Below are 19,780 nucleotides of genomic sequence, written 5' to 3' on the forward strand. Positions count from 1 at the left end.
TGACTGATTTCTCACAGGAATTGGTAATTAAGTGCACCCAAGTGGAAGTGTTTCAATGCTACAGCATGCAGATGCAGCAGTGTGCACATGGCAGGTATTAAAAGGAATTGTAAATCAGATAACTAACACTTCCTGAACAGCAGTGAATACCCTGAGAAGCCAATTATTATCAGTGTATTGTTCCCTTTCTGCTAATATCTAAGATTAGCAGTGGGCCCTTGTCTGTGCCTGTTGAGGTGCATGAGAATATCTTCATGTGCAGAAGTGATTGCCTGAGATTGCCTGAGCAGGCCCATGTGCCAATGTAGCTGAGGAAGGGTAATTATAGGTCACATACATTAAATTTTGAAAAATCACTGCTTTTGTGCAGTTCAGTAGCTTTCTATTTTAGGGCAGGATAAGACCATGAAAAATTTCTGACAGCAGTTTCTGGAAGTTATTTTGCAGTTATATAAAGCTGGTTTCTGGTGAAACATATCCTTAATAAATCATTGTTAAAAAAAAAAAAAAAGAATCTAACTTTTTGAACATTTTGTGTTTGCCATCGTCCAATCTGGATTGTATCCTTGTAAACAGGAAATTTGGCAATATGTGTAGAAAGACACATTCAATTTATGAACTAATTAATTTGTATTCGAAGAGAATTCTTGTGGGCAAGGTGACTTTGTAAGTGGTAACTGGGGATAGAAGAAAGTCCTTTCTTGTTAAGGTGAACTTACTTTCTGTTGTAGTTATTGCAGACCAGCTTTGCTTTCTGATTTCTCTGCATTCCGACCTTCTGCCATAGTGATAAAACTGTGGTTCTTTCAAAGTATTATACTTTGCTCATTTCTCTTCCTTAAAGGTTACCTTAGCTTAAATTGGGTTTGCTTGAGTTCGTATCAAAATGTAATTCAGTAAACAAATGTAGCTGGTTTATATCAGACAACAGATTGCTTTTGTCCTTGAAATATTCTGGATGTTTTCTGTCTGCTTAGAAGAAACAGTACATGGCAGTGGAACAGATAAGCTGTCAAAAAGTCACCAGTGCCTGCTGAAAAACTAATTTAGCAAATATTTAACATTTAGTGGCATTTTAGTGTCCAGTTCCAGCACAAGCAGCAAAACCCACTTACATCTATTTGCAGAAAGCAAAGCTTAATTATCACCTTTACAGCTCAGTACATTAAATAACACTCAAATAACATTCCCAATTGTGAGTCTTCAGGGCCTTATATATTGAAATAGAGACTTCAAACTACCTGACCTCATAGCTTCCTTATAGTTCTGAGCCTCCCCACTGCCACAGAGTTCCCCTTTATTATGGTATTTGCTGGTCTGCAACTAACCCTTCCATCTCTGTCCTAGTGTATCCAGAAGTGAAAAGCATGAACACAACTGGGAAAATTTCTGGGAAAAATGTTGTTGAGCTGGACAAAATGCTGCATTGGGGTTCACAGATTCCAAGGCCAAAATTCACTGCAACCTTAATGCCATGTTTTGGAGCAAAAGAAAGCTCCAGGGAAGCCAGACTGGCAAAACACGAGCCTGTTCTTTGTCCCTGGCACTCATGGTGACAAAGAACCTTAGAGGAAAAATAAGATGTATTTAGTAATAGGGCTTGTTTCTTCTAGATCTCTTTACATGTTTTGTGCCATTATTTTTATACTTCTTCAGCTGCAAAAGATCCTTTCTAACCCCTTTGCTTCAGATATGGAAAACAAGTCCTACATAGTGCATTTATTAGGGGTAATTATCACTGCGTGCTACACAAGATTACAAACTTGTCACACAAAAGGATGGTATTTTCATTGCTGAAACATATAATTTTAACCTGCCTTTTTTTTTTTTTTTTTGAGATGGTTTGTAACAGTACTTGGGTTAAAATCAGTAGGGGAGATTTTAACACATGCAAAGTACCATTCAGGAAGGAAAAAAAAACCAAAGTGAAGGATTTTCATGGGAGCAGAGGGAATTAAATTATATAATAGTTTTTGGGCATGACTGAGATGAGCAATTAGTGCACTATGGGTCATTAGGTCCAATGATATGTTATTTCAATACTATGTCTTAGAAATACTGTGAGCTACTTTGCAGTATAGTATATATATATATATATTTGCTACTTGCATCTCAAAAACTGAAATAATTAAAATCACAAAAGGTAACTCAACAAATGAAAGATACATTAAGTAAATCACCTACCCCCATGATACCCACTGCATTTGGTGTAAAAAAAAGCCCTGATCTTTTCCCTCTTTAATCCCTTTTTCTCCTCAAAGCATGCTTATTGGGGTATAATAAGGAAGATATAATAATTGACAGTCAGGAATACAAAGTATTTCTTTTTGCTCTGTTTCCCAGATGCCTTAGATCTGACTGTGTAGCACGTCCTATTCCAGGGCAGGTGAAAGGGAATTATATGACCTTTCTTTTTAAAACTACATGGAAATCTGGTAATTCTTTACAAAAGATAGTCTTTGTTTCAGAGTAGGTACAGGGACAGCTATAACTTTATCCTGTTCCCAGTCAGAATATACAGAATTCAGTCAGCTGAAGGAGGGTGGAGCTCAGATGATGCTGATAAGGGATTTGGTTGGAAGAGTGAACCATCACAATGCTTTCCAAGTTTTAGATTAAATGTTACTTTTAAACAAGAGTTTAACATTAAGACTTTGAAATTCTTTAAGTCGAAATTGTGTAGGTCTGATTTTTAGACCTGTATCCCCTGCCTCCTTGGCCTATTTTTAAATCAATAATGATCTTTCCTGATGTCTTTTGTCCTTTAATGTTCATGACTGTGATCACTTTCTGAGGGAACTGCTTCTTCGTGTTACAGGTCATTAAGTTATGGTGCCATAGGAGTGATTGTTGGCCATGAGTTTACTCATGGATTTGATAGCAATGGTGAGTATTTGATAACCTTTTTTTATTTACAGAGTTGACAGATTAGAAAGCTGACTTGTACATGCTGGAGCATTTTTATTGTTTTGTTTTTTTTTAATGGTGCTGAGTTGTGTGAAAAAATTATAAACCTGTATTTATTGGATTTATTTACATGGAATCTTGCTTGTCTGAATTGGATTTTATTTGTTAAGAAACAACACAAGTTTGATTCTTTCTGTTTGTCTTGAATGAAAACTAAATCAGCAACAGATTCTGAAAGTCCTAACAGGGGGAGGGGTGGAAACTAACGGTGGGAAGGATAAAGGGATCATTTCTTATTGATAAAAATGACAAGAAAACTTCTCATTGCATGTTTGACATTTTTCAAAAGATAATTGCAAAAATTTTAAAATACAGTACTGGAGCAAGAGTGGTACAGGAAAGGTCTTGCAAAATATTAAAATTAAATTAAAAAAAAAAAAGAGAGAGACAGGAAAAAAAATAGTCAGAAAATGTCAATGCAATTGTCCTGACAAACTGGGTGGAGTGGGGCATTGCCACTACCTAGGTTTGGCTGTCTCAGCAAAGTGCTTTTAAAAATTGGGCTCCTGAGAGGAAAGTTAGGGGAGAGGGGGGGAGGAGGGAGGTGCAGGCAGAAAGAAACTTGAACCTCCTTCTCTAGGGAGTAATTTTGAGTTTGCTTTTGTTGTGTAATATCAAATACCTTAAAACAAAAAAAAACAACAAACCCCAAAAAAAAGCCACGTATCCTGGTATCCTGTTTGCACTTCTCTACAACACTTTTTGTCAGCAAACACTCCAGAATAAAGACATTTTTCTTCATAAACTCCCACTTTGTGTAGGTGATCACCTAATCTCCACCTTGTCTCCTGCCAATCAGAAAGGAACCTTAAGTTTGATTTCCTAAGCAGACCCCTCCTTCCAGGGTCTTACCTTCCAAATACAGAAATAAATACATCTCTAGGGAATTTGTCACCTTGTAGAAATTTTAGATGTTGGCATGAAATGGATTTGTTTCCTGATCAGGTGAAGAATTAATAATAAATTAGTTATCATCACATTATCAGAATGAAAGACATTCTGAGGATGAAAAATGCAATTATACTTGCAAGAATGTTAAGTGCCTCTTACACTATGTAATTATAAAATGTACTATAGAATTCATGAGTTATTACTGTATTTTTCTGCAAATGGAAATTATGACAAGAAATAGAATGCCAGCTTTTCACTGTGTATTTGAGTGGGGCTTTTGCTCACTGATCCTATCCATTTTGTACACACACTCACGTGAGAACATTCACCTCTCATTTCTGTGAAGGTGATAGATTCCTAAACTGTAAAAGCTCTTTCCTGCTAAAACATATGTTTTCTTTCTTTCCTTTTTGAGGTCGGAAATATGACAAAAATGGAAATTTAGACCCTTGGTGGACGACTGACTCTGAAGAAAGATTTAAAGAGAAAACAAAATGCATGATTAATCAATACAACAATTACTACTGGAAGCAAGCTGGCTTACATGTATGTAAACCACCAGTGGCTGAAAACACTGGTACATGAGGAGTTTAGGTCATTGTGCTTTTTTTTTAAGTTCTCTTTTTATAAATCCCAACATGTTAGAATATTAAACTACCAACTTCATTTCTCACAACAAATTATTTTTTGAGTTGAATAATTGTGTTAAAAATTGTCTGTCAGGTTTGATTAGTCCAGTCAAATACCACTACCCACACTCTGGTGACAGGGTTAAACCATTACTCTCCATCACATCGTTTTGGAATCAGAGGAAGAGGATGAAGTCACTCAGCAGGACTGCTCTAATTATTGTCAGCCTGTTAGATGTCTTCTGAAGATGAAGTCTGTAATGAAAACTGAGCAGTCACTCTTTTAGAAAGAATATAATAGTGTGTTTTATAGATTTCATTAACAATTCTGCCTGTTATTTATTGCAGCTATAAAATGGATGCATAAGCCCTACTTTATTTCAGATTCAACTCTTGCTATTTCTTCCATGTGTGCACACAGACCCCATTTGTATGTTTAATCAAGGGACTATGACAGCAGTAGCTCCTAGAAAAGGATTGAGAAAGTGCAATGGAATTGTTTCTCTTTTGTTGTCTGTCAAAGGTATGGGCTTCCCTGAAGATGTGTACATTCATATGTGTGTCCAAAATGAGGATAAACAGGATGTGTCCCAGACCTTCAGAAATGAATAGCTGAAATTCCAGTGATGTTGTCTGAGAGATGATTTTAATCTTAGTTTTCAGGATGAAACACATACTCCAGTCCCCTCTCAATTCTGTCACGTCTACCTGCATTTTACAAATCCTGGTACATCTTTGCCTTTTAAGAATAGTGAGGCCCCATGAAATTCTTATCAACAATTCTAGCACTTTTCCCAGGCTTGTTTGTGCTGATCTCAGAGATAACAAAGCCATATTGTGTTCCAGTCTGAAGTTCAGCAACTCAGACTTGAAATACTTCATAATAAGCTAATTTACAAATAAAAATCCTCAGGCTCATTCCTGAATATTTGTAGGACAAAAACTGTAATTACAAAAGTGCCACTCAAAGAAGATCCTTAAAACCTTCCCCAAGGATGTGGCTGAGCTCTCCCCATGCCTCTGCCATTGTGTTGGCCATTCCCTTTAACTTCTGCACTTGAGATGAGGTAGGTCTGAATTTCCTCCCAGTGTAGATACTGCCTTTGAAATCCATGGGCTTACAAGAGAGATCCTGTTACCCACAGCCTTGTCATCTCATTCCTTCTATATCCACAGGATAACCAAAAGCACTTTTTAGATGATAGAAGATTTTTTCCAATTTTCTGCCATATTTTACAGCTTTTGTATGAAGAGCTATGCAAGCAAAGACCTTTTATTGCTATCATTTTGGCCTGTCATTTGCATCAATACTCTGCAACTTTTTTGCCCTTGTAAGAGTATTTTTCATGGATCAAGAAACCTATTTATTCTTTTTCCTTCACATCTGGTATACAATAAAAATGTCTCCAGAAAAGAAACTTAATGAAAGAAAAAGTGGATATAGAAATAGCTTCAGAGTGCAATAATCATATAAAGCCATCTCATCAAATAAAGGGCTTATCATGGCCCGTGATCCCTGCCACAAGCTCTCTGTGCAGAGTAGTTTCAAATACCTGATCCACAGCTGCCTGAGATCAGCAGAAAGAATTCTTCCACTTTTTAGCTGGCCTGTTGCCACTGTTAGGTCACTGTGATCTAAGTCAGTTTCCCTCACAAGCCCAATGCGAGTAAAATGTGTGACCAGGAAGGCCAGAGGAAAAGGGCAGCTGTGTGCATGTCTGTTCCCTGCTGTCCCAGCACTTTTTGTCCTAAAAGCTTCTCTCTCACCTCCATCTCCTCCCTCCTGAGGGCAGGGGAGCCAGCAGGAAAGGGCTGTGCTTTCTTCTGTGGCTCCCATTTTTCCCATAACGTTGTACCCAAGGCACCAAGGTGTCCTGCCCAATCTGCAGTGCTCATCTGCACTGAGTGTGGGGCTGTGCACAAGTTCCTGGCCATTCCCTTGAATTTTCCCCTCATTTGCCATCCTGAAACTGAGTCCTGATGCCAACCCCACTGTAGTGATCCCTGTGGCAGGGGAGAGCTGATGGCTGCAGCCAGCATTGACTATCAGAGCCCTGCTCAAAACTGGGCTCAATTACCTTGCTTATGCCAGGCACAGGAGAGAGTAAAACTGCTTAATTACAAATACAGTTGGTAAGACAAAGATCTTAGTAGGCTGGGGGAGCAGAGATAATGCCACTTCAGCAGAAATTAGGATTTCTTTGTAATGATATTGCACTTGGTAATGCCAGGAGACCAGTTTCCTCAAAAGTTTATACAGTGCAGTTTCCCACAACACATTATTGCTGCTATTGGTCCTGCTCTAGGAATCAATAACCAGGAGAAGCAATAGGAATCTCCTTTGCAGATGTTTTTAGAGCACTGAATATACGACCAATTTTGATTCTGACAGCTATTTTTAATTAAGCTTATTTATGTTATGACTTAGAAGTTATTTTCGCATCCCAGTAGCATATTAAGAGTTATGTAGAGAAATAAATATAGCCTTTTACATAAAAGTTTAAGAGGCTACTGGATGTCACATGTCACCAGATATAAATAGTCCTTAGGGGAAAATTACTGACACTCTGCTCAAAGATCAGGGACTGCATTCTTAAGTGCATTCTATCTACTATATTTTGTGCTACAGAGATCTATGACCAGAGCCAGGATAACTCATCACAGAAAATAGTTTTCTGACAGTATTCACATGGAAACCCAGTTTTCTTTACCAAAGTTGGTTGAAATTGACTGAGGTGTTCTTCCCTTGTTTTACTTTCCCCCCTCTTTTTCAAATTCAAGTAGGAAGTTCAGAAATGGGTCAAATGACTGATGTTCTTTCATTCTGCCAAGGTGAAAGGGAAGAGAACTTTGGCAGAGAACATTGCAGATAATGGAGGTTTGCGAGAAGCTTTCAGGGTAAGTAGATGGAAAATATCTGAAACATTGTGTTATTTAAAAAATAATAATAATAAAAAGCTGTGGTTATCTTCATGTTGCTGAAAGACACTTAGTATCTCTTTCTTTTCAGGCATACAGGAAATGGATTACAGAAAAGAGAGGAGGAGAAGAGGAGCCTTTACTGCCAGGCCTTGACTTCACACATAACCAGCTTTTCTTTCTGAGTTATGCCCATGTGAGTAGTACAAATGTGTTTCAAATCCCCATCTATTAACTTGAACAATGTGCAGTGTAGAGATGAGCTTGCTTGTTTTCAACAATCTGCATCACCCAAACACAGATTTTGAGAGTATAAGCAGAGATTCTGCCACCATTGTTATTTCTTTCTCTTTCCCTCTTTGTCCTCTACTACCTATGGTGCCAGAACTGCTGAAATGATTCTTGGTTTTGCACAGTGTTGTCACAGCAACTTTCTTTCTTTTTTCTATTCCCCTGCACTAAAATGGTCTTCCTGCATGTATTGACTCCTCAGCCTCCTTCAATTTTAACTCACACCATTTGTTACTGTGTACATTGTTCAAGGGAACTAAGCAGCAGTGAAGAAAGTCTTAGTTTCTTTTTTCCCATCTGTACACTAAATATGCCGTGACAAAACTTCCATAAGGGCTGCGAGTTTTTTAGAAAAAAACATAGAGCAAGGGAGGATCAGAAATTGTTTATTTGAGTAAACAAATTGGGGCAAACTCCTTACATGAGAAGTAAAAGGCTGTAAAACTTTGCCACCAATTGAAGGAATGAATCATCCCAAACTGAAAAAACAGGACCCAATGCGACCAGTCCTGGCTGAAAAGAATTTCTCTGCTGAGAGTCAGCGTAGCAGTCTGTGGGCCTATGGCTGTTTCAGTTTGACTATAATGAACAAAGAAAATATTCCACTTTCATTGTCTATGCTGAATTATGTTTCACCTTGTGTCAGTTTTCCTCCAAGAAAATTTTGAAACTATAGGGAACATCTGGGGGTCTTACAGGACCACTGCAGAAATCAAATGTCCAGTGGTCCCTCACACGGAGGGCACATGCACTGTGAAAGCAGTGTGTATATAAGGTACCCTTGAGCTCAGTCTATTTTCACAAAGCTCAAGACACTCAACAGACTTTTATAAAATGTCAGGACTGTGTTCAGCCAGACAAAATTGTATTGAAGTCCACTGAAATCCTATGGGCAATCTGGCTTAAAGGATTTTGTTGATAGGAACATTTAAAATAGAAACTTAGGTAAGGTAGGGGCAGTTTAAAGGAGATTTTCATGAAATGGATACAGCATAAGAGGGATTATTCAGTAGTGCAAATGTTCTATGTTCCCTGTTTTTTGGTCAGTTATGATTGGGTTAAGTATCTTATCAGGAACGGGGAACCGGGGACCACTGATGGAAATGTGGAAGATGTGTAATTTCAAAAGAAACTGACATTCCAACATGGCATAAATACATCAGGTAATATAGCAGCAGTTCTAGAGTTGATAAGCATCATTGTGTGTACCTTTTATACACATTACATAGTTTTGAGACCAAGAAGCATGTTTGGTAATTAATAAAGTGTGAGATGCTGCAGAACAAGCTAAAATACAAGCTACCATTATAGAGAACTTAAAAAAAAGAGCTAGTAAAGGGACTGTGATTAGATGATGTGAAAGAGTGTGTAGAGAAAAACAGTGGGTGGACACTGGATCCCTTAGGGCATTTGAAAAACAAGAGAATATACCAAGAGAAAACTGCAGATTGGCAAAGGTGAAACAAAGTAGGAGTTTATGGTGTCTTTCCATTTTATGCATTTTATAAGTAATAGACATCTTAAGAACAGTAACATTACATTTTGCTGTGCATAAAAAGTCATCCCAGATAATGTGCCTGTTTATTTTTATTTTTTTTTTAATTTTTTTTAAGGTAAGATGCAACTCCTTTAGACCAGAATCTGCGAGGGAACAAATATATACTGGAGCTCACAGCCCTCCTCAGTTCAGGTAGTGCAAATATGGTATTTCCTCAGTGTACACACAGAATCAATCACTGCAGAACAGAAGTGCAGAAATATAGCATTTTAAGAGGGGTTTAGGAGCAAGCACAAAATTGGATTGTGCTCTTGGTTTAGATGGAAATTGAACTAGTTTTATTAGCTTATCTCTCACTATTATAAATGCTCTGCTGTAAAATTGAGGTGCTTGCATCTACCTTCAAAAGCATTTGAACCAGAACACACTCTGATCCCTGTGATGTCCTGTAATCATGGCCTGAGTACCTAAAATACCTCATCTATCACTTTCTTTCCCTAAGCAATTCTAGTTTAGAAAACAGTGACTATAAGGGGGGGCCTTGATTTAATCTGAGTTCATTAAAAACTCCTAAGTCTCAACCTTGAATTACATTGATAATGCAAAGCAAAATGTGCCCTGTGAGTTCCATTCAAGACCTAACTCTTCCATTGGCCCTCAAGGGGCACTTGGCTTGAAGGAGCTGTGGTAGTCCAGCCATAACAGAGGGAGTCTGTCCTTGCCAAAAGGCTCCTCCAGCCACAGACACTCATGAACTACCTGCCATGGGAAGGGGGGAAGTTTTAGAGACTAAATAGGAATTAGGAACCCAGAGTTTATTTTTCTGCTTCTTCACCAAGAACCTGTTGGGTTTTTTGGGATTCGTGTTGGTTGCATTTACTTAACTAAGAATTCTGTGTTTGCCCTCGGTCAAGTACTACATTACCTCTTTATTTGGACAAAGGATGTTATATCCACGACAAAATTCACACAATACAGTGGATTATTTGCCCTCTAGAGAATCTCACCACTTTCTGTTGACTGAAAGAGTGTTATACCAGCTAGTGAGGGTAAAAGTAGTGCAGTATGCAAATCTGTGTGCCTTTTAACATTGAAAATACATCATGACAATGAGGACAGGAGCATCAGGCTGACCTTCAGCCTACAGACATAATATTTTCATAATTCCTACCCATGTTAAGATTTTGGTAAAATAACCATATGTTGTCTTTTGAAATCCTCAGGTTTATTTCCCTATATGTGTATTTATATTCTGAATAATTTCATAGCTACATTCACCATGAGATGGTGATACACATGGAACTCTGGGAATAGAGTATTTATTAGGAAAAATCCTGAAGGCATTAGGCTATGAAAGAAAATTTCAGAGTTTAGGTTAATTTGAGATCTAGAAAATATAGACAAAACATTTTGTTAGTTTTTGTGTGAGATACTGAGAACTGGCTTCTGTTTCAGAATAGAAGAAAAGCAGTGGTGCTTGTCTCCTTGCAAATCATATTATCTGGGCTAAAAAATTATCTTATCTATGTCTCCCAACTTGGTTTCATTTCTGTCCCAAGACCATTATAAGCATAACTGCAATACAGCTAGCTCCAACACTGACAGCTCTTTCTGTCCAAAAAGCTCAAACAGCCCTTTTAAAAGTAATCATAAAAGGTAACAATAAAACTTATAGAAATGAACAACACATGTCTTGAGCACAGGTGTGTGCATCTGAACTGCTCGCACCAGTTTCTCTTCAAAGTCAAAAAGGAAATGTAATTTTAGAAGTTAATATATATATATAAATAATCTTTCAGCAGGTAATAAATTTAAATTACTTAGACTCTGAAAGTATATCTTTCTATTGATTACCAAGGGAGGCCAGTGTGACCTGCTCAAAGAAAGGTGTCTCTACTATAATTCAATGGGATGAAATCCAGACACTCCACTCTGATTTCAGTTAATGTGTGGCAAAATCAAACCATGGGTAGAAAAATGGTGTGCATGCACACATAAAGATTTTTTTCACTGGATAAATTCTGGGTTTACTTGGTTTTAATTGGCAGATTTTCAGTATTAGCATGTGTCTTTGCTATTTTTGAATGCCAATTTTGGATTGAAATCCCTGGCATGGCAGGCAGAACTCCCACCAACATCAGCAGCAGCTCTGCATGACCAACTCTTGCTGTTCCAGTCCTTGAATATGTATCTGCAATTTTTTTTTTTACAGTAAAGCTGCATATCTTATTTGAAGCCTAACCTAATTTGGTAATCTTCGCTACAAAACTGACCTTTAGGCATTTTTGTGCCAGATGACGGCAAACTTTCTTACTCACAGAAAGTCTAATCAATCTAATAAGAATATTTTCTACCTTGCTGAGCTACACTGAGAAGCAAATTCTCTGCAGTGTAGAAAAGTGCCTCCTCACTGCATAACACAGGCAAGGTATACAATTACAATCACAGGAGATATTTTTTCTGCTTTTAACTCAGAAAACTCTTTAAAACCATTGCAAGTTTCAATTAGTAAATCCCAAGAAGGTTGAAAGCATAGGAGAAAACAATACAACTGCAATCCAGCAAAGGTAAAATAATAGTTTCTGACTGCATGAAATGATGCAGACATGAAAGCAGGATCCAAGGATGACTGCATGCTCTTCCCCTGTGCCTGAAGGTGCCAGTCTGGAATGCAGGCACATTGTCCAGCTTGTGTCAGGCAGGGATGTGCTGCTCTTTCAGTATCACACCACCTGTGATAGAAGCAAGAGAGCTTGGGAGCTGCTCAAGGCAGAAGGCTCAGAAAATAAATTTCCAAAATATCAGAGGAGTTGAGAGGCTGACAGGTGCAAGGCTGAGCAGCCAACAAGAGCCTGCAAAGTTCCAGGGACCCAGTGTGTGTGGGTGTGGATGTGTGTGGGTGGGCAGAGCATGCTGTTAGGAGAACCTGGAGCCTCATGTAACCACTGCCAGCACAGCCCCAGTGTGTGCTTACATCCTTCTGCCTGCTGCACTGCAGCTGTCTGCCAGGGCTGGAAGAAGAATTCCATTGTGCACAGCTACTGCTGATCTCCCACCTGTGCTGCCAAGGGTTACATTAGAAAATTGTTCTAAATGACAAGGTATCACAAAATGACTTTGTTTTTTCCCAAGTTTCTAGCAAAGCAAGATGTTTCTCAGAGCATGAAACAGTATTTGCTTCATATTAACTTTAACTGGGAGCCCTTCTCCTGAACCTTTTGGTTTTATCTGTGGAAAAAATTCTATGCGAAAGCCTGAACATTCAGCCTGAAGTGAAAACACTGAAACACTTGCAGAACTGTGGTGTTTGATGAAAGGCAACCTGCATGTCAATCTCTTTTCTCTTTGCAGAGTAATCGGAGCCATGAGCAACTTTGAGGAGTTCCGTAAGGCGTTCAATTGCGCGGCGAACACGACGATGAACCGCGGGGCAGAGTCCTGCCGCCTCTGGTAGCTGTCCCTTGCAGCCCTTCTCTCGGGGAGGCTGCAACGTGAACTGCTCAAGCCCATCGCCAGAGTTTCACAATGATGGTCTGAAATCTGGAGAGGCGTTACTTCAGATGCATCTTCCTCACCTGTGTTGATGATCCGTACGGATCTGATCGTTCCTTATTTAGAGCCTAGAAACATTCCAAATAGAAGAGCTTTTCTTTAAGTGTAATAATAAAAAGTAACTCCTTTTAACTATAAAACTACTCCGGCTCATCTGCAGTTGCACTGCTGTTGATGGATAACTGCCATTATCAATTCTAATTCCTGATTTATAGTTGAGCAAGACATAAATGCTAAAATCCAGTATTAATCTATTGCTCTGCAGGGGTTCTATGCAGAATGCTGCCACAGTAAAATTTATTCTTTCTGGATGAAGAAATTCATGAGACCTACTCTAAAGCCAGCTCTGATCTGCTGCGTGAAACTGCATTTTCATAACTTAAGCTGTCACAGCCCAGCATGCCATAAATGATGTTGCATGATGTAAAGACACAAGACTTTATATAAGTTCAGTTTAATATGCCAGATTAGTGCCTCTGGTTTTGGAACAGTTTCAAGCTGAGAAAGTACCTCATGGTATTCATCTGTAGGACTAAAACATAAAGGATACTTGTCAGATCATGGTCTCTTCTAATTTTAGAACAGCTTATGATAAAAATCAATGTATGGTGAAAATCAGAGGCACTTAGAGGGGATTCCCAGCACCACAATACTCACAAATATTGCAGCATTTTTTCTGGTTTACAGTGTAGGCAGTTTTTTCCCAGTGGATGGGTTTTACCTTGTGCTGAAGATAGCTTCATCTACATTTATTTTTTAAGCCAGAAATATTATACCAGTTTGAAATGATGGATTTTATTGTTTCTGGGTCTTACATGGCATTTTAAGTAGTGTGTGTGTTTGCCCTCATGTTCTGGATGGAGCAGGATGACTTGTGATTTTAAGGTAAGAGTTTGTGACAGAAAAACAGAGTACCAGCATCATTGGACTTGTCTGGATAAAAAGAGCAAGTGAGGAGTAGAGGACTTAAAAATACAGTAAAAATACAGACCAGTTGAGTTTTCAATTTGATTTTTAAGAAAGTTCATGAAAAGATATTTTATTACAGCAGAAAAACTTCAACACATAACTATCACTGGAGGGGGGGAGGTGAGATGGGGGGTGAGGGAGGATGCACCCACAGCTCTTTTTTCCTATCAGAAAGGTACCTATATGAGGGGTATATATTTATACCTTGTGCATTATTTCATTTTTACATGGTGGAATTATTTCAAAAGGAGTTTCTTTAGACTGATTTAATTACTGAAAACCCATATGGAGTAATATACATGTGTGTATACATATATACAAAATATAATTTTTATATGCTTTTATTTTATTTTATCAGTATAGAAATGTTAGTAAGAGAAACTTTTTTCTTACAAGGATTGGTCAAATACTGTTGGATAAGGACTTGATTGGGTAGTCCAGAGGGTGATGGTCAATGGCTCAGAATTCCAAGGCACATCAATGACAAGTGGTGCCCTTCAGGGTTCCATACTGGCACCAGTGCCATTTAATATCTTCATTAATGACATAGATAAAGGGAGAAAGTGAACCCTCAGCAAGCTTGCAGATGACACCAAGCTGAGTGGAGTGGATGCCACACCTGAAGGATGGGATTGCATCCAATGGGACTTGGACAATGAGAAGTGGCTTGTGGGAATCTCATGAGGTTTAACAAGACCAAGTGCAAGGGGCTGCACCAAGGTCTGGGCAACTCCTTGTATCAACAAAGTCTGGGAATGAGCAGATCAAGAGCAGCCCTGCCTAGAGGGACTTGGGGGTGCTGGTGGGTAGGAGGCTGGACATGACCCAGCAACCCAAAAAACCAACAGTGACCTGGGCTGGATCCAAAGCACTGAGGGCAGCAGGTCAAGGGAAGGAAGAGGAGGCCACCAAGATGATTAGAGGGATGGAGCACCCCTCCTATGAGGAAAGGTTGTGAGAATTGGGATTGGTCAGCCTGGAGAAGGGAAAGCTTTGGCGTTACCTAAATTTCAGCCTTCAGTACATGAGGGGAGTCTACAAGAAAGACGGAGAGGGGCTTTTCACAAGAGCATGTAGTGACAGGACAAGGGGGAATGGCTGTAAACTGAGAGTAATTTCGGATTAGATGCTAGGAGGAAGTTCTTTACTGTGCGGGTGCTGAGGCACTGGAACAGACTGCTCAGAGAAGTTGTGGGCGCCTCATCCCTGGAAATGTTCAAGGCCATGTTGGATGAGGCTCTGAGCAACCTGGTGGAAGTGCAAGGAGGTGACCTTGCCCATGGCAGGGGGCTGCAATCAGATGATCTTCAAGGCCCCTTACAATCCAGATCATTCTATGAATCTATGATTGTCCAACAGTCACGGTGGAGGAAGGTTTACTGAAGCCAACTAACTGAAACAAATTGGGTTATTTTCCTGTGTGTCTTTAGAAAGAAGGGGGTCATAATGAAGCATAATTTATGGAAAAGGACAGGATCTCAAACAACCTTCTAGAGTGAAGAAAACAGACATTCCTGTCCTTAAGGCTATGTTGCCACTTTTTAGAAAAAAAATATTGTGATTTGGGACCAGAATATTCTTTTATTTTTTTTTCCCTGAAAAATTCAAAGTTTCCTTAAGAGAAAGACATTTACCCTTCCAGCTCAATTCCTGAGTTCCATGGATTACAGTTTATCATTTGAATTGCTGCTACTAAATTTTTTTTCCTGGAGGTATTTTTCCCATAAATAATGGTGGCAGTATTTTCATAGAGCTTTTCCTCAAACAAGCAGGTATGGGTCTTTAGTAAAGGAATACTGTGTGCTGCCTAATGGGAAAGTTCCTTAGCAAACTGACTATGTACTGACTTCATTTCTGTGCTCATACGAGCACTGACATGACTTGATGTTGGCTGCTTTGGATCAAGAGCACAAAGTTCAGGGTTGACGTCCTGGCCCAATTAAAGGTAGTACCAATACGGTTGTTGTCCTCAGAAAAATCAGGACATCAAGTCAGGCACTTATTTATAAAATTCGGATTACTGGAATATGTAAAGATGGTTTCACAATAGTCAACTCTGTGTTTTCTAATTTTATCTCTCAAATCAGAGATGTATTTGCAAGAATTCCTATTTCATGGTTATTTTCCAGTGGGACAGACTCTGTCATTTTCTGATTTATGAAGTTGTTTCTCTGTTCTGGATTGGAATTTTTTCTAAAATGTCTGATGTTTCTTGCCTTAAATGTCACTCTCCCTGCTCCTCGTTAGGCTCAGGTCTTTCATGTTTAATACCAGGGATTTCTGCACAGTAGTGTGCGTATTCCCAATGGCACAGGAACCACTGCAAACTCTTTCATCCTTGCTAGGCCATCTCCTGCAGCAGGCAGGGGACAAGTCTGGGCTGGGGGGATAGTAGGGAGCTGGGTGTTTTGGGGGACAATGCACTAGGAGAGAGGACGAGAGGGCACGACCTGATTTTGTACGCTGAGAGGGTACCCACACACTGCTGGGGGGAAGCCAGAAGTCCTTGCTGCTGACTGGTGTGTTCATCAGTAGTATCCTAAATTCAGGAAATTCTTGCTGTTGACTCAGGTTCTCAGTGTCTGGGGTTTAGGTCTTGCCTGTGTCCACATAAGGACCCTGGCCTGCCTCACCTGCTGCTTTTTACCTCAAACTGAAGAGTTAATCCTACAACTTACCGTTCACTTTGGATAAGCTGCTTAGGTACCATTTGGAAAGCAAAGCTGAAGGTAATTAAACAAGTTCTTAAAACTATTGTCATCACAGACAGCCAAGACACTAGTGATGATTTGTGAGGGCTCTGCCCATTGCCTCTGTTTTATCAGAGCACCTGGCTGTGCTTTGTTTTTGTATTGTGCCTCCTGGGTCTGTGCCAGCAGTGCCTTCCTGCCTTGCTCTCAGGTACACTTATTACATCTATGCAAAAAAATCCTTCACCATATATATCCTTTTCCCAGAGCTTTAAAATTGTTATTTTGCTTAATTGTCAGTAATATTGGGAAATGTTTCTTCCTGTTGGCTTAGCAATCTACTTCTTCTTCAGTGACCAGGAGGGGAAGGGTCACCTATGAATGAAACATTTTTACCTTTGTAAATTTGAGGAGATCTTTTTCTACTGTGTAGACATAAAGAAACAACCTCTACTCCTGTCCCATGTCTCCTTCTTCAGGTCCTAGGTATATGGAAACCAATTCTCTTCTAGTTAATCTAGTCTAGGCTTTCTCTTATTCTTTTTTTCTTTTTTTTTCTTTTTCTTTAAGCCTGAAACGCTAAAACACCAGTTTATACACTGTGAATATTTCTGCTGATCATATTGTGGAAGACTAAGCTCTCTGAAAAGGCAGCTGTGCTATTCACCTGTATAAACTGCTTAGGTACATAAATAATGTCCAAGCTGGGTCTGGACACCAAAGGACCAAAAAACTCAGCTGAATCATAAAACTCTACCCCATGCCCTGTGCAGCTGGACTTCACTATTCTTTAGATAGGAACATTATCGTGTCAATAATTGGTTGAATAATTTATAAAATAATCAGGTAAGTCTGCATATAACTTTTCATTGAGTATTATTCAATTACAGACTTGTAAGTATATCTCATAACAATGTTATATGTATAGAAATATACACCTGTATCTGTCAGTGAAATGTTTAAAGCCTGACAACTCAGGAGGCAGAACTGTAGTGATTTAAAAGGTGTTTTGTGTTTAAGTCTTTTTAATCTAATTTTTATTTACTGGTCAGTCTATTGTACATTTGAATTTTTCCACTTGCATAGTACATTGACTGTTTTAAAGGAAATTTTGTTAGTAAATAAAGAAAAAGTGATGAAGAATTTTCCTATGCTTGCAGTATGGTAAAACCTGCTTGGCTTGGCACTGTCCAACTCTACAATATTTCTTCTATAATATATAGTCTTAATGAGATGTAATAAAGAGCATAATGATGTGGCCCCAGGTTCTCAAGACTACTTTTACTGCTTGACAGGCTAAGAAGAACCTCCTCTCTCTGTCAGAGAATTGTGTAGCCATCGTCAACCAGAGTTTAGGGTCTGCTTGCCCTCGTTACCCTGCTGGAGGTAATTAACATCTGATGAGCTGTGGTGGATGAAGGCTGAATGCTGTAAAAGCTGCAGAAGGGCAGAGCTGTCTCAGCCAAAAGCCACTGGAGCACAAGAGTGAGAAAAGATCCGCCTGCCTATCAGCCTCCCTCTTCTCCTCTTCCCAAGTCCATGCCTGTCTCAGCCCACTCTTTGCTTTCTAGCTGCTTTAAAGGATTTTCCAGGGGAGTTTTTATAGGATAGTCCTTGTGCCACGCCTGGGTTTGAACTTCAGCACACAATGTACTTCACGAGGGTGACCGAGCACTTGTCAAGGGCTGTTTGGGCACAGGGACTGTGCTGGAGCCTTGTGCATCACCAGCTGGGCTTTCCTGGGCTAAATGCTCCATTTCCTGGGCTAAATGCTCCATTTCCTGAGCTAAATGCTCCATTTCCTGGGCTAAATGCTCCATTTCCTGGGCTAAATGCTCCATTTCCTGGGCTCTGCCCTGGCCAAGTTTCCTGACACAAGCAGTGGTGCTGGCCCATTTCAAGGCAGCACCGCGCCTGTGAGCATCAAGGAGCAATTTCTGCTGGTGGGGTCAGTGGGTGATGTTGGTCTTTCTGCAAATTTTGGATGGTGCTGTGTGGTGATGCAGCCCCTTGCGGGCCACTCTCCACACAGCTCTTGGGTTTGGGGTGGCAGGGTGTCTTCCAAAACCTGCGTCAGTTCTCTCTCCTGCTTTACCGCGCAGCCTTACAACATTTCTAAGGGCCAAAGCAAAGGTTTCTGTGCAGGAAGATGAATTAACAAAGCAAAGGTTGGGGTCAGAGTGTGAAACCAGCCTCAGCACATGGGAAATGTTAGGCTTAATTCTCATGGGTTATCAGCACCTTGGAAAGATGCTTTAACAATGTCTATAGAACACCCTGAGGAATTCAGGGTTTAACTGCTGCAGTGAGAGCCTGCTTTACTAATCAGACAATTTAATCCCATTTACAGTGTAATATATATTAATAAAAAAAGAAAAGAAATTAAAGATACCCGAGGGATTCTTCAGCACAGCATTATATTTTATTAAATATAACATCAAAGTTGGAAGTTACTGAGAATCAAGATAATGTGTTACACTAAACTGTGATCAAAGAACGAGATATAATGATATAATTTTAATAATCCATAGGCAACCAAAGCTGGAACACTTTAAGTATGAGGTTAGACACATACACAGCTGCATATATTAACTGTGGCTGTGAACTGAGATGCACGTTATAATACTCGTCTCTAAAGATTTTATCACATCCCTATCTACTGTCCAAACTGGTAAACAAGGCTTGGGGAAAGGCTTCAAAAGGGATCTTAAACTTTTTCTACCACTAAGTTTATTTAACATACCAGTGCTGCTGTGAGCAATGACCAGTTAGGTTGTTTTATGTGGATGATGCATAGTTCTCTTCTGAAATGTGAGCAGCAGATATTTAAGTATAGAAATCTGAAAACATGTGATGTCACGTTCTCTTGACACTAAGAGAGTATTTGGGTAGAACCAGGGAAAAAAAAATTGCATTCTCAAATACAATAATTAGAGAAAAACAAACGTGAGTTTTTGCCATGATATGAAATGAGAAATGAAAAGTTATTGTAGGATATGAAGTTGCCAGACTGGGTCAGGGGAACGGTTTATAACTTGAAAGATTATTTTTGCTGGGAAGAAAACCTGAGTGCAGGAGACTTGTCTGCCTTTGTAACTTCCTGGGGCACTTGTGTGTTAGAGCTCTGTCCTTTGGTGGGGGTCAAAATGCTGTCTTCTGAGAGTTCACCCCAATTAGCCCTGGGGCTTGAGGGGCTTTTCGCTTTCTCTTGGGTATCTAGAGCACTCAAAAAAGCTGTTATTCTGCGACTGATTTCTAGTTTTATATGTGTTTTTTGTTCTTTTCACCAAGGAACCCATCATGTGAATCAGTCACTCTCCATATCATGGCATTTTAAATGAATAAAGAGCTGCTTTTGTAGGTCTGTGCTGCAA

The 19,780-nt window shown here is 39.4% G+C and overlaps 1 protein-coding gene across 1 annotated transcript in view; it reads left to right on the top strand.

Moving 5' to 3' along the window:
* The window catches only part of PHEX (phosphate regulating endopeptidase homolog X-linked), a 101,125-nt gene extending 83,576 nt beyond the window's left edge, over positions 1–17,549 (top strand). The window contains exons 17-22 of the mRNA XM_038129578.1: positions 2,819–2,886; positions 4,274–4,404; positions 7,320–7,385; positions 7,498–7,602; positions 9,311–9,387; positions 12,547–17,549. Of these exons, the coding sequence (XP_037985506.1) occupies positions 2,819–2,886; positions 4,274–4,404; positions 7,320–7,385; positions 7,498–7,602; positions 9,311–9,387; positions 12,547–12,649 (550 nt within the window). The 3' untranslated portion in view covers positions 12,650–17,549. The remainder of the gene's footprint in view (positions 1–2,818; positions 2,887–4,273; positions 4,405–7,319; positions 7,386–7,497; positions 7,603–9,310; positions 9,388–12,546) is intronic.
* Positions 17,550–19,780: the final 2,231 nt, after the last annotated feature.

The sequence above is a fragment of the Motacilla alba genome, chromosome 1 (assembly GCF_015832195.1).
Source record: "Motacilla alba alba isolate MOTALB_02 chromosome 1, Motacilla_alba_V1.0_pri, whole genome shotgun sequence".
Classification (NCBI taxonomy): domain Eukaryota; kingdom Metazoa; phylum Chordata; class Aves; order Passeriformes; family Motacillidae; genus Motacilla; species Motacilla alba.